The sequence below is a fragment of the Babylonia areolata genome, chromosome 21, assembly GCF_041734735.1.
Source record: "Babylonia areolata isolate BAREFJ2019XMU chromosome 21, ASM4173473v1, whole genome shotgun sequence".
Classification (NCBI taxonomy): Eukaryota; Metazoa; Mollusca; class Gastropoda; order Neogastropoda; family Buccinidae; genus Babylonia; species Babylonia areolata.
Window position 1 is genome coordinate 50,189,709 of NC_134896.1, and position 13,596 is coordinate 50,203,304.

The 13,596-nt window shown below is 40.9% G+C and overlaps 1 protein-coding gene across 1 annotated transcript; it reads left to right on the top strand.

Annotated features, from left to right (window-relative positions):
* Window positions 1-2,553: 2,553 nt before the first annotated feature.
* LOC143296438 (F-box only protein 44-like) lies at window positions 2,554-12,702 on the top strand. Its single transcript, XM_076608368.1, has 6 exons — window positions 2,554-2,781; window positions 3,224-3,557; window positions 4,910-5,014; window positions 6,697-6,826; window positions 9,924-10,059; window positions 12,290-12,702. Exons 2-6 carry the CDS (start codon window positions 3,236-3,238, stop codon window positions 12,428-12,430), a joined length of 834 nt encoding a protein of 277 aa, XP_076464483.1. The 5' UTR covers window positions 2,554-2,781; window positions 3,224-3,235; the 3' UTR covers window positions 12,431-12,702.
* The last annotated feature ends 894 nt before the right edge of the window (window positions 12,703-13,596 follow it).

The following is a 13,596-nucleotide window of genomic DNA, read 5'->3' on the forward strand; positions in this document are numbered from 1 at the left end:
GCACACACACACACACACACACACACACACACACACACACACACACACTGTAGCACACACATACACACTCACACACACACACACACACACACACACACTATAGTACACACACACAACACACACATATTTACACACACACACACACACACTCATACAATGTTGCAAACACAGACACGCACACACACACACACTGTGGTACGCGCGCGCACACACACACACACACACACACACACACACACACACACGCCGTACCACACACACACTGTGGCACACACAGACACAAACACACGCTGTGGTACGCGCGCGTGCGCCCACACACACACACACACACACACAACCCACACACACACTAGCACACACACATACACACTGTAGTACACACACACAACGCACACACACACTAGCACACACTCACTAGCACACACACACACACACACACACACTGTAGTACACACACACAACACACACACACAATGTCGCAAACACAGACACGCGCGCGCGCACACACACACACACACACACCGTGGGACACACACACACACACACACACACACCGTAGCACACACTGTGGCACACAAAGACACAAACACACGCTGTGGAACACACACACACACACATTATCCGGTGGGGCAGGAGCGTGTAATGTCGCGCAGAAAGACGAATGGACGGACGGAACTTTATTAATAATAATAATGGATACTTATATAGCACACTATCCAGAAATCTGCTCTAGGTGCTTTACAAAAACGCTTTTGTTAACATAAAACATTACATCAATGTTACATACACACACACCAAAATGTGACTACACACACACACACACACACACACACACACACACACTGCATACATACATTTTTACATACATGTGTATCTAACAGCTACCCTAACACATACGCACACATAGGCAGACACAAACTTACATAAACACACGCACACACAATACACATTCATATACATGCATGTAGTTATGTACACGTACATATGTATACACACATAGTCAAGCACAGCTAACGCAAAGGAAGTGGACCTGCCACAATTGAACTTATTGCTGAGGGAAAAGGTGAGTTCTGAGACGAGATTTAAAAGATGCGAGGGAAACTTTGTGTACAAAAGGAAAATCAGTCTGACCTTTTCATATCATGAATTTAATTTATTTGGTTATTGCTACCAAAAAACGTGAAAATGGGTGCGTGTTGCTTTGTCTAACAGCCTGACCTTCCAATTCAGCCCGGGAAGAAAAAAAACAACAACTTTCAGTTGATTGTGTGTGTGTGTGTGTGTGTGGGGTGTGTGTGTGTGTGTGTGTGTGTGTGTGTGTGAGTTGTGTCACTAGGCCATCACTTTCACGGCGGTTTCGATTTCCGTATTCCGACTGCAACACTCCTGCACTGTAACAACTAAATTGTCATTTTCGTTTGCCTTTTCTGATTTCGACAGCATCATTGACACTTTCATTTGTATTTGTATTTGTATTTCTTTTTACCCTAACATATTTCTCTGTGTGAAATTCGGTCTGCTCTCCCCAGGGAGAACGCGTCGCTACACTGGCTACAGTGCCACCCATTTTTATTCTATTTTTTCCTGCGTGTAGAAAATATCGGCGGCTGAGCCGTGATTCGAACCAACGCGCTCAGATTCTCTGGCCTCCAAAGCGGACGCGTTACCTCTAGGCCATCACTCCACTTTATGGTTCAAAGGTAAGGTACAATTTGTTACTGTGAACTAAATCAAATCGAATCAATTTATGGTGCTGAGTGTCTCGCCTACCACCAAGGCCATCGCAAGGCTATCGCCACGTTAGCACCTACTCAGTTCCATTCAAGGGTTAAAAAAAAAAAAAAAAAAAAAAATCGTCACCGCTACAAGCTTTCCACTCAAAGTTTAAAAACCCTCCAGAAACATATGCAATAAAGTGATAAAAAGGCACACACAAAAAAAAGAGGAAAAAAAGACAGATAGAAAGAAATATGTTTCTATCAGCTCATGGTAAGACAAATCCAAGATACTTCTGGAAATATGTAGAAGAAAAAGCAAAAAGACATAAAGACGTTGGTGGTTTTGCCACATCTGATAATATATATATATTTTTTTAAGCTGAGACCTTGAACAAGGTGGTTTTTTTTTTTTTTTTTTTTTTTTTTTGTTTTTTTTTGCTAGTGTCTTCACTAATGCCCAACCTACCAATACTGACAGAGTGTTCCATGTCGAATGGTGTCAGTTTCTGAGGTAAGGGTTACTCCAATAGCTGTTGTGGGAACTTGATGCCTCAAAAGCACAGGGACCAGACAAAATACCACCAACTGACCAAGGGTATCAAAAGACCAAGCAAGAGAATTGTGATACCCACTGACATTACTGTATAATACAATTATTAGAATTGTGAGTTGTTCTCAATGATTGGAGAAAAAAAAAAGCTGATGTCACAGCAGTTTTCAAGAAAGGGTCTAGGTCTGATGGGTTTTACCCGAGTGTCGACACATGGAATAAAAAAGGAAATGACGTCATATCACAGGGTACTCCGTTCGGCGAACAGATTTCGCATTAATTGGTTTGCTCGTGATGCGAAAATTTGTAATCCAGATATGATGTGTAATCTTGTGAGGACTATGATTATATTTCGAACTTTGTTTCTTCAACCCAGTCCAACCTACAGCAACGTCATTCTGTGAAATATCCGAGAACAGACCTGAGAGCACTTGACAAACTCCACTGTGAGTCAAACCCGGGAACTTTCTTCTTCTTTCCCTTGACTACCGCCTTCATCCAACGTAGAAAAAGGTGAACTGAATCAAAGTTTATCATGTTGCACAACTTTATTTATTTGTGTCGTTTAGAGAGTAGAATTGATATTGGAACGTTAAACTCTAATTGAAAGAATTTTTTAAAACGACATCAGAAAAGTTAAATAGAAAACAATATCGATCACAGACGAACAGATCGCGGATACGGTAAAGGGAGGCAACTTTGATTTGTTATGCCATGTTGATATGTTTCTTTTTACTTCGATGTTGTGAAAACTAATTTGATACCAGAAAAGGAATAAACAAACAATAATAATGATTCAGTGGCAGAAAATAACATTCATCAGATTCATTCCAGTTGTAGAAGTAAGAAATAGATAAATAAGAGAGAGAGAGAGAGAGAGAGAGAGAGAGAGAGAGAGAGAACAAAATTTAATGTACTGGTATCAGTGTTATCCATTTCTTTTATTCTTCAACAGCAAAACAAGCAGATGACAACACCTTTGGCAGCGATGGGTAACAATGCATCACACGTTGAAGACACTCAGTACTGTGGCTTTAACATCAACGCACTACCGCAAGAGCTCTTGATGCAGGTGTTGCTGTTTGTGCCGCCGACTGATGTGGTGAAGCGCTGTTCTTTGGTGTGCAAGCTGTGGTTGAGGGTGGTCAGAGACCAGGCCCTGTGGAGAAGGAAGTGTGAGGAGGAGGATAAGTACTGGCCCGGCGTAATGGGACCCCCACCGGAGAACTTCATGCTGTTTTACTTCCAGAACCCGTATAGGAGGAACTTGCTGAAGAACACCCACGCTGGTATGTCTGTTTTTTTGTGGAGCTGGAAAGGCGGTGCTTGTGTGGGAGTGGTTGTTTTGGAGAGTGTTTTCACTGTTTTGTGTGTGAGTGTGGTAGTAGTATGTGTGTGGTTTGTTTGTGTGTATGTGTGTGTGTGTGTATGTGTGTGTGTGTGTGTGTGAGAGAGAGAGAGAGAGAGAAGTCCAGTGTACTCTATTATCTCACATGAAAAATTACATTGTGGCCTCGTGTGTGTGTGTGTATGTGTGTGCATGCACGTGTGTGTGCATATTTGTGTTTGAACATACTGTTGAACGTGTTTCCAGCATACTGTTAAAATAACTGACAGTCTCACTTGCTGTCAGCTTAATCCCTGAATCTTTTTCTTTTTTTTTTTTATGCAGCTCAAACCCCAGCAATGAAAAGGAAAAGAGCTGAATTTAAGAGAAATTGTTTTCAAGAAAAAAATGAAGTGTCTGTAGAGTAAAATTTATTTTGAGGTGTCAGTATCACATTATTAGCACATGTTTCTGAGAACGACCCATATATATATATATATATATATATATATATATATATGTATGAATGTATGTATTTGTGTGTGTGTGTGAGTGTGTGTGTGTGAATAAGTATTAATTTATTCATGTTCACAGCCTTTGGCAGTTTGAATGTGGCAACAGAAGTGGCAAAAAAAACAACAACAAACATATAGATAAAAACAAACAAACAAACAAAAAAAACAACAACAACAACAACAAATACAACAACAAAAAAAAAAAGAAAAAAGAAAAGAGAAAACACCATTGCATATTTTTTTTCCCCTTGTAGTAATAACATTTGAAAGTCAAATGTATTAATTTGCATACATGTATTATATGAATATTGTTATATGTCTTTTAAACTAAAAGTATAATATGTATTTATCACTGTGTGTGTGTGTGGTGTGTCTGTGTGTGTGTGTGTGTGTGTGTGTGTGTGTGTGTGTGAGTGAGTGAGTGTGTGTGTGTGTGTGTGTGTGTGTGTGTGTGTGTGTGAGTGAGTGAGTGTGTGTGTGTGTGTGTGTGTGTGTGTGTGTGTGTGTGCGTGTTCTTATTGTTGTTGTTGCAACAATGAACAACAACAATTATATGAATATTGTTATATGTCTATGTCGTATGTATGTATCACTGTGTGTGTGTGCTTGTGTGTGTGTCTGCATCTGCATGCTCATTGGTGTGAGTGTGTGTGTGTGTGTGTGTGTGTGTGTGTGTGTGTTCTCGTTGTTGTTGTTGTTACGACAATGAACGATTATATGAATATATGAATATTGTTATATGTCTATGTATGTAGCACCGTGTGTGTGTGTGTGTGTGTGTGTGTGTGTGTTTTGGCAGCAAGTCTGAAGCACTGGTTGGTGACAGAGCGGCCTGTTTCTGTGGAGAACAAACCCGCAGGTGTTGATCCAATCGAAGACCATGTCCCTGCTGAGGAAAGGGGAGGTAATGATGGTTCAGTATGATAGCAAGAAAGTCTTTATTTGCAGTGTATTAGAAGAAAGCGCCCAACACTCGGCTTATATCACAGATTGACATAAGCGTACATTTGGGCCAACAGCAAAGTGAGAGCTGTATTATCAGTGGTTTCTCCAGTCAATGGGAAATCATTTACAGCTTGGTCTTTTGTGAAGGACTATGACTCTCAAACTAGGAAGTAAAATTGCACTGGCTCTTAGTGCTTCAGCCTTGGATGGTTAGTTGGCCTTTGGGAACCATCCCAACGCCGACTGTCATAAAACCCTCTTGGCCGAGAGAGTGGGGATGTAACTTGGGCAAGACACTCTCCACTATAATCAAATTCTAGCCCAAATAGTCGGAACAGCAGTTGCCTCCTCTGCTGTTCTGATGGTCATAGTCGGACACGATTGACTATCATATATATTAGAAGAAAGCTAACAGCAAAAGACAAGAACTAGAGCTATATCCCCAAATGGCATCATGATAAACTTGTAAATAATACAGGAGCTTTTGACGTAAAGTGCAGATAAACAATGTTAACATGAGACTGAATTAGTAATGTTAAAAACCTATTTTGGAAAAAAAAAAACCCACTTCATACCCACTTGACCGCTAAACACCTCTCAAGGAAATGAAGGTAGGACAAGAGATGTATCCAATAAATATTTTTAGCACAAAATGAACATAGTTAATGAAAACATGTGCTCCATCTGAAAGACTTAAGTGAATTACTTTCTTTTACTACTGTCCCCCTGTTAAAAAAAAAAAGAAAAAAAAAAAGAAAGAAATATAACAGTACTGGACCTGGTGAAACTGTGGAGTGGTGGCCTAGAGGTAACGCGTCCGCCTAGGAAGCGAGAGAATCTGAGCGCGTTGGTTCGAATCACGGCTCAGTCGCTGGTATTTTCTCCCCCTCCACTGGACCTTGAGTGGTGGTCTGGACCCTAGTCATTCGGATGAGACGATAAACCGAGGTCCCATGTGCAGCATGCACTTAGTGCACGTAAAAGAACCCATGGCAACAAAAGGGTTGTCCCTTTGGTGAAGGCACTGTTTGATATTTCCCATTCCGAGAACATTTCTCACTGATTCACTGATTGTTATGAATGGTTTTATTACGATATCATTCTGTAAATCTGTTCTCTTATCTCAAGATCAATGTGTATTGTGTGTAAAATTTTACATACTTACTGTGTGCTAGAGCTGTTTTTATTTGAAAAGTAGAAAACAAAAAAAAACCATTCTGAATTCAGTCACAAAGAAAAAGTTCTTCCCCCTTTCACCAAGGATAAGCAGACACTGATTGTGTTTCACTTGGACAGGGTTTTTTTTGTTTTGTTTTGTTTTTTGTGTTTTTTGTTTTTTTTCTCGGATTAAGATTTCTTTTCCCAAAGGACTATAGTGTTCCGTCTTAGAAAAAGTTGTCCTTGTGTGTGTGAAGAGATGAAGGCTGGGAACTAGAAAGTTAAGACATTAATTTTGGTAGTGATGTGTCCTTTTGTATGTGTGTGTTAATGAGTGTTTGTGCACGTACGTGTGTGAGTTGAGTGTGAGTGTGCGTGTGCGTGTGTGTGTGTACAAGATGGAGTATGGGAAGTAAAAAAAAAAAATTTTTTTTCAAAGCCATTAGTTTTGGCAGTGTTGTATCCTTCCTTGTGTATGTGCAGGGACAAGGCCTCAGAACTGGGTGACGTCCTACACACAGGGATCCATGTCACAGGTAGTGAGGCTGCTGGACGAAGGCTGTTCCACCGAGGTGCTGGACCAACTGAAGCCCCCCATTCAGGTCTCCGCCTGGTGAGTTCTGAACACGCCGCTGCCCATCAACCTTCAGGGAAAGGCTAGGGGGTTCGGGAGGAGGGGGAGGGGGCTCTGCTTTGGGAAGAGGTGGATTTTGAGGCCAGACATGAAAAATCAGAGTGCAAAGATTTGACGAAGTGAAAGAAGGAGCTCACAGAGATGCCAACTGTTAACGATTTCGCCGTATTTTGTTACGCTCGATCGCAGTTTGTTCTGATGTTACGCCAACGTCAAAACTGTTCCGACGAGATCTTTTTCAACTGCATAGCATGGTCGCATGCTTTCCTGTCGTAACATTACCCTGACGCTCTAGACCCATCAATCACGAGGCCAGGGCAGTCTCTACTCACCTTTGTCGCACGTGATGCTGCTGCTCAGCTAATCGGGTGTGTGCTTGCATTGAAACAGCACTGAGTGGACCAAGCAGCTTCATTGTGTGCCCGAACAAGAGAGAACCTGGCTGAATCAAGTTGCGTCTGGGTCAAACAGCGTCTGTGCCCGGTGGATTATTAAGCGGTGGAGTGTTTGTATGGCTTGTAGATAAAATGTACGTTTGCTGGTGTGGCTCAGTGTTACTGAGTGTTCCTACCAAATTCAAAATGTTCCTACCAAATTTCCGGATTGTTCCTACACACACTTGACAGGGGTTGACATCAGAGCTCATTCCAAGTGTAAGGTTCAGAGACCGAGAGAGAGTGGCGGCCGACTATGGATTATTTATTTAATTATTTATTATTTTATTGTATTTGATTAATGATTTTTTTATTTCTATTTTTATATTTAAGAAAAAAAATGGTTTTTTTGTTTTTTTTTGCTTTTTTTTCCAAAATGTTTGTTATTTTATTTTTATTGTTTTTATATTTTGTTATTTTATTTTATTATTTTTCATTATTTTATTTAATTTATTTATTTATTTTTTTATTTTTTGTAATTTTATTTTATTTTATTTTATTTTTATTATTACTCTTTTTTATTTTTTCTCTCACAAGGCCAGACTAAGCACGTTGGGTAACGCTGCTGGTCAGGCATCTGCTTGGCAGATGTGGTGTAGCGTATATGGATTTGACCGAACGCAGTGACGCCTCCTTGAGCTACTGATACTGATACTGTGGATTGTTTGGATCTGGGAAATGCACAACCAGAGTGGATCTGAAGCTGACGGGGAGAGAGTGGGATAGGGTATAGAGGTGAAGGTAGCCACAGACGGAGATAGGAAGGGGCAGATTTATTTATACATCTAGGATATTGAGTGCTGGCTGATCGTGTGATTCATTCTGTCTGGGACAGGAAGCCAGTGGTTTCAAGAGAGGAGAGATGTGATCTGATCTTTCCTTTCCTTTCTGAGGATGAGTTGGTCGGCAGAGTTTTTGTATGTGCTGAAAGGAGTGAATGGATGAAGCAGTGTCAATATCGTGTATGAAAGTAACCCAAATAGCGAAAAAAAGAAAAAAAAAGAAAAAAAACCGCAAGCTTCATGAACAATACAACATGTTTTAAGATATTTTTTGTACTTTTGTATTTTGTATTTATTTTTATCACAACAGATTTCTCTGTGTGAAATTCGGGCTTCTCTCCCCAGGGAGAGCACGTCGCTACACTACAGTGCCACCCTCTTTTTTTTCTTTTTTTTTGTATTTTTTCCTGCGTGCAGTTTTTATTTGTTTTTCCTATTGAAGTGGATTTTTCCACAGAATTTTGCCAGGAACAACCCTTTTGTTGCCGTGGGTTCTGTTTTACGTGCGCTAAGTGCATGCTGCACACAGGACCTCGGTTTATCGTCTCATCTGAATGACAAGCGTCCAGACCACCACTCAAGGTCTACTGGAGGGGGAGAAAATATTGGCGGCTGAGCCATGATTAGAACCAGCGAGCTCAGATTCTGTCGCTTCCAAGGCGGACGCATTACCTCTAGGCCATCACTCCATGTGTAATGTTATATTCATTGTTAGTAGTACTGCTGAATAGGCATGGGATTTGGGTGTCTGAATATTATGTTTGAAATGTGTATTTGGTGTCATATACCGTACCATGTCAAACTGATGCAAACTAGGCCTATCAGTTTGCTCTGCTTGGCCAAATTCCGTCTAAGAGCGGACCTGACAAGATGGGTTGTCTTTTCACTGTTAGCCGCGCGGAATTTGGCCAAACCGATAGGGCTAGTTTGCATCAGTTTGACATGGTAAGTATATGTATCACGAAACATGGAGTGTAATACAAACTCCTCCTATTTCAGTTTTACAGCAATACCAAGTTGATGTTCTTGTTGAGAAGTACTGGTATAATTTGCCATATTGTACATTTTTTTCGACGGGCGCAGTAGCCGAGTGGTTAAAGCGTTGGGCTGCCAGTCTGAGGGTCCCGGGTTCGAATCACGGTGACGGCGCCTGGTGGGTAAAGGGTGGAGATTTTTATGATCTCCCAGGTCAACATATGTGCAGACCTGCCAGTGCCTGAACCCCCTTCGTGTGTATATGCAAGCAGAAGATCAAATACGCACGTTAAAGATCCTGTAATCCATGTCAGCGTTCGGTGGGTTATGGAAACAAGAACATACCCAGCATGCACACCCCTGAAAACGGAGTATGGCTGCCTACATGGCGGGGTAAAAACGGTCATACACGTAAAAGCCCACTCGTGTGCATACGAGTGAACGCAGAAGAAGAAGTACATTTTTTTCTGATTTGTGTGCTTGTCTGTGTCTGTGTATGCTCAACGGCGCATGTGCTCTGTATCTGTGTTTTTCTGTGTGTTCTTTTTCTTTGTTTATAGAAATTGCATTTTTGCTAAACTATATAAATGAGCTGAACGTTCAGGAATTCAGACACTGACTATAGATCAATTAAGAACATAGTGAGATCTATGGTCTATGTAACATAGGACAAGAAAATCTTACATATATGAGTGTTGTAGTACTTTTCATTTAACATCGGTTTCACATACATGATATTAGATGATGCCAGGTGTGTGCATGTGTGTGTGTGTGTTGTATGTGAGTGTGTGTATGCTTATATATATATATATATATATATATGTTTATTGTTGCATGCCTGCAAGTGTGCATGATTTTTATGCATCTCTTGTTGTCGACACACAGGTGTGCGGCCCGATGGGACTGCGGCTCTGTGTTTGTACTGACAGCAGTGCTGAGGGACGAAGACGACAGAGAAATTGACAGGGTGCGCAAAGACATGGACCTCGTCAGCGACGCTTTGCGCAGAGCATGGCACAAGGTAGCGATTTTAAAGAATATTTGTGTTTGTTTTTCTCATTTTGTCACAAACAGATTTCTCCGTGTGAAATTTTCAGGCTGCTCTGAGTGCTCTCCCCAGGGAGAGCGCGTCGCTACACTACAGCACCACCCGTTTTTTTTTGTGTGTGTATTTTTTCCTGTGTACAGTTTTATTTGCTTTTCCTGTCGAAGTGGATTTTTCTACAGAATTTTGCCAGGAACAACCATTTTGTTGCCATGGGTTCTTTTACGTGTGCTAAGTGCATGCTGCACACGGGACCTCGGTTTATCGTCTCGTCCTAATGACTAGCGTCCAGACCACCACTCAAGGTCTAGTGGAGGGGGAGAAAATATTGGCGGCTGAGCCGTGATTCGAACCAGCACGCTCAGATTCTCTCGCTTCCTGTGATGCATCTGTGCATCGTCGCATCAACTCTATCTGTCAGTACCTTTCTGTTGAAACTACTAAAAATCTTATTTCTGCTTTTGTGCTGTCACGAAATGAGTGCTGTAATTCTCTTCTCATAGGCTGTCCGCATAATATTCTTTAGCGAATTCAAAAACTTCAAAACAATGCTGCTTGTCTGACTCTCAGAGTCCCACGTACTGATCACATTTCTCCTCACCTCCGCACTCTGCATTGGCTCCCCATTGAAGCGAGAATTAAATACAAAGTTGTGTGTCTCTGCTATTCTGCTTTCCACTCCGCAGGACCTACATATCTTTCTGACCTTATCAGTGTTTACACTCCCACAAGAAATCTCCGCTCTTCCTTTGACTGTTACCTTTTGAAACTTCCTCGTATCAGTTACAAGAACCTGTGGTAAACGTTCTTATATTCTTTGCTGCTCCTCACATCTGGAACAACCTTCCTCATCATATCCGTGCATCTGATTCTATTTCTGCTGTTCGCTCATCACTAAAAACTCATCTTTTAAAACCTGTCTGTAAGTACTCTCAAGCTTCCTTGTTCTCCAACACCACCCATGTCAGCTCACTTTGGATGTATATAGAGTGGGAAAGGGAGAGTGTGAGTGGGGTGGGAGGGTTTTTTGAGAAAGAGTGGTCATGAATGTTTTATGTAACTTGTAATATTTTTCTTTCATGTAAAGCGCCCTGCAGGGTAATCTGGGAGACTGTGTGTGTGTGTGTGTTCTTTAATTTAGCGTCTTTTCACTATCAGTGTGTGTGTGTGTGTGTGTGTGTGTGTGTTGGGGCTCGTATATGTTTATGTGTATTTGTTTGTGCTTTCATATCTGTGAAACTGCATGTTATGTTTGTTGCAAATCTGTTATGCATGTGTGTGTGTGTGTGTGTGTGTGTGTGTGTAGGTTTTACATTTATTTGCTTATTTATTTATTATCATCATTGTCTTTTTATTTTATTTTTACTTATTTATTATTATTATTAGTATTAGTAGTGGTAGTTTGTAGTTGGTTTTTGTTTTTGTTTTTATCTCAAGGCTTGACTAAGCCTGTTGGGTTATGTTGCTGGTCAGGCATCTGCTTGGAAGATGTGGTGTAGCGTATATGGATTTGTCTGAACACAGTGACGCCTCCTTGAGCTACTGATACTGATATAGCTATCTCCTCCTTGTGATCAGCTGGTCTACACACAACATTGTTTGATTTGAGAGGAGCATGTTCACCACATTCAGTTGTGCCACGCAAGCCAAAGAATAAAAAAGTATTTAAAATGATTCATTTGTAGCCTGATTCTGCCAGTATATAATACTTGCAGTTTACTGATCCAGCAAAAGAGATATTAATTAAATACGCTGCGTCAGAAACACAGATTAGAGCTCGCCCAATCACATACCGCAACGCTTAGTTGGAGTGGTTTGTGGTGAGGACAAAATGACGTGAGCTTAGCGTCAGTTAAAATCTTTAGATTGACAAACGATTAAACTGGAATCAAGTATGCTTCTAACTGATTAAAGTGTGTGTGTAAGCACAACAAATATAATATTGTAGTGAACGATACAGAGACTTGATTTAATAGATGTTTAGAGAATAGATTTAAAATGGGCTTTGCATCAAACCGGGAATGACGTCACACATTCTGCCTGAGCCGTTGAGGGTCAGCAAGTTAGTCGCGAAAACGGCGTCTGCTGTGGATCAGCTTTCAGCTTGTGCTGTGAGTGGAGTAGCCAGTGGTACTGAGCACATGGCTACACATTATCAATATGATTATTATACACTTCTAAGATTGGTACACTTTTGCTGTTTCAGGTGGAACATACGTTCACCAGTTACAAGGAGGGGGTGAGGAGTGTGCAGGTGACCCTGTCTGGCATTGACCGTCAGTTCTGGGCAGGGAACTACGGCTCCAAGTTTACTCTTCCCTGTCTGCGTTTAGTTTTCAACAAGTGAGTCGATCGACAACTGTTGCTGGTCCAGACTCAAAAAAAAGTAGACGTTGTATTGTGTTGTTGTACTAAGCCTTTTTTTTTTTTTTTTTTTTTTTTTTCCTCAAGGCCTGACTCAGCGCGTCGGGTTATGCTGCTGGTCAGGCATCTGCTAAGCAGATGTGTTGGTGGTGTAGCATATATGGATTTGTCCGAATGCAGTGACGCCTCCTTGAGTAACTGAACTTAAAGCCGAATTTAGAGTTCTCTGCGTGGAATTTGGATTGCATGCTGTCTTTTGGCTGGGAGAGTTTGTTGCAGTTATGCATCGCCATCCCCCTCCCCCCCCCCCCCCCCCCCCCTCCCCCTTTTTTTCTGTCTGAATTTATTTCGTTCTATATATATATATATATATATATGGATTTTTCTGGGCCAGTTGCCAGGGACAACTGTACTGTTGCCATGTGTTCTTTTACGTGCACGATGTGACTGCTGCTTGTCATTTCATCCAAAAAAACCAAAACAAACTGATACTTAAACCACCACACAAGGTCTAGCGGAGGGAGGAGTGAAAATTGTTGTAATTGCTGGAATCGAATTTGGGCACAACCTCGATTTTATGCGTTCCATTATGATGTACGGGTTATGAGTGAAAAGCAGTGGTCTGCATGTTTGATTTTTTTTTTCTTCTTCTTAAGGATTGAGAGTGTTTTAACTGTAGATAATGGTTTTATGAGTTTTGTGTAGCATGCGTAAGACCATAACAGCTATGAAGAATGGAGGATGTTTGTCTTTGACATTTTTTTTGTTGCTTACCCTGTTGACTTTGAATTATTGCTGTGGTGTACACGTTTTGAGTGAAAAGCAGTGTGTGGTTTTTTTTGGTTTTTCCTTTTTTTCTTTATTTTTTTAAGGATCAACTGTGTTTTAACTGTAGATAATGATTTTAGGTGTTTTGTGTGTGTGTGTGTGTGTGTGTGTGTGTGTGTGTGTATAAGAGCATGCATAATAGCTTATCTGCTATGAAGAATGGTGGATTTTTGTCACTGACATTTTTTTTTCTTATCCTGTTGACTTTGAGTTGTTGATTTTGAATGTGTAGTTGTGAGTCTTTGTCTGTAAAGTCTGGTTGTTGGTTTTGAATGTGTAGTTGTGAGTCTGTGTCTGTAAACTCTGGTTGTTGGTTCTGAA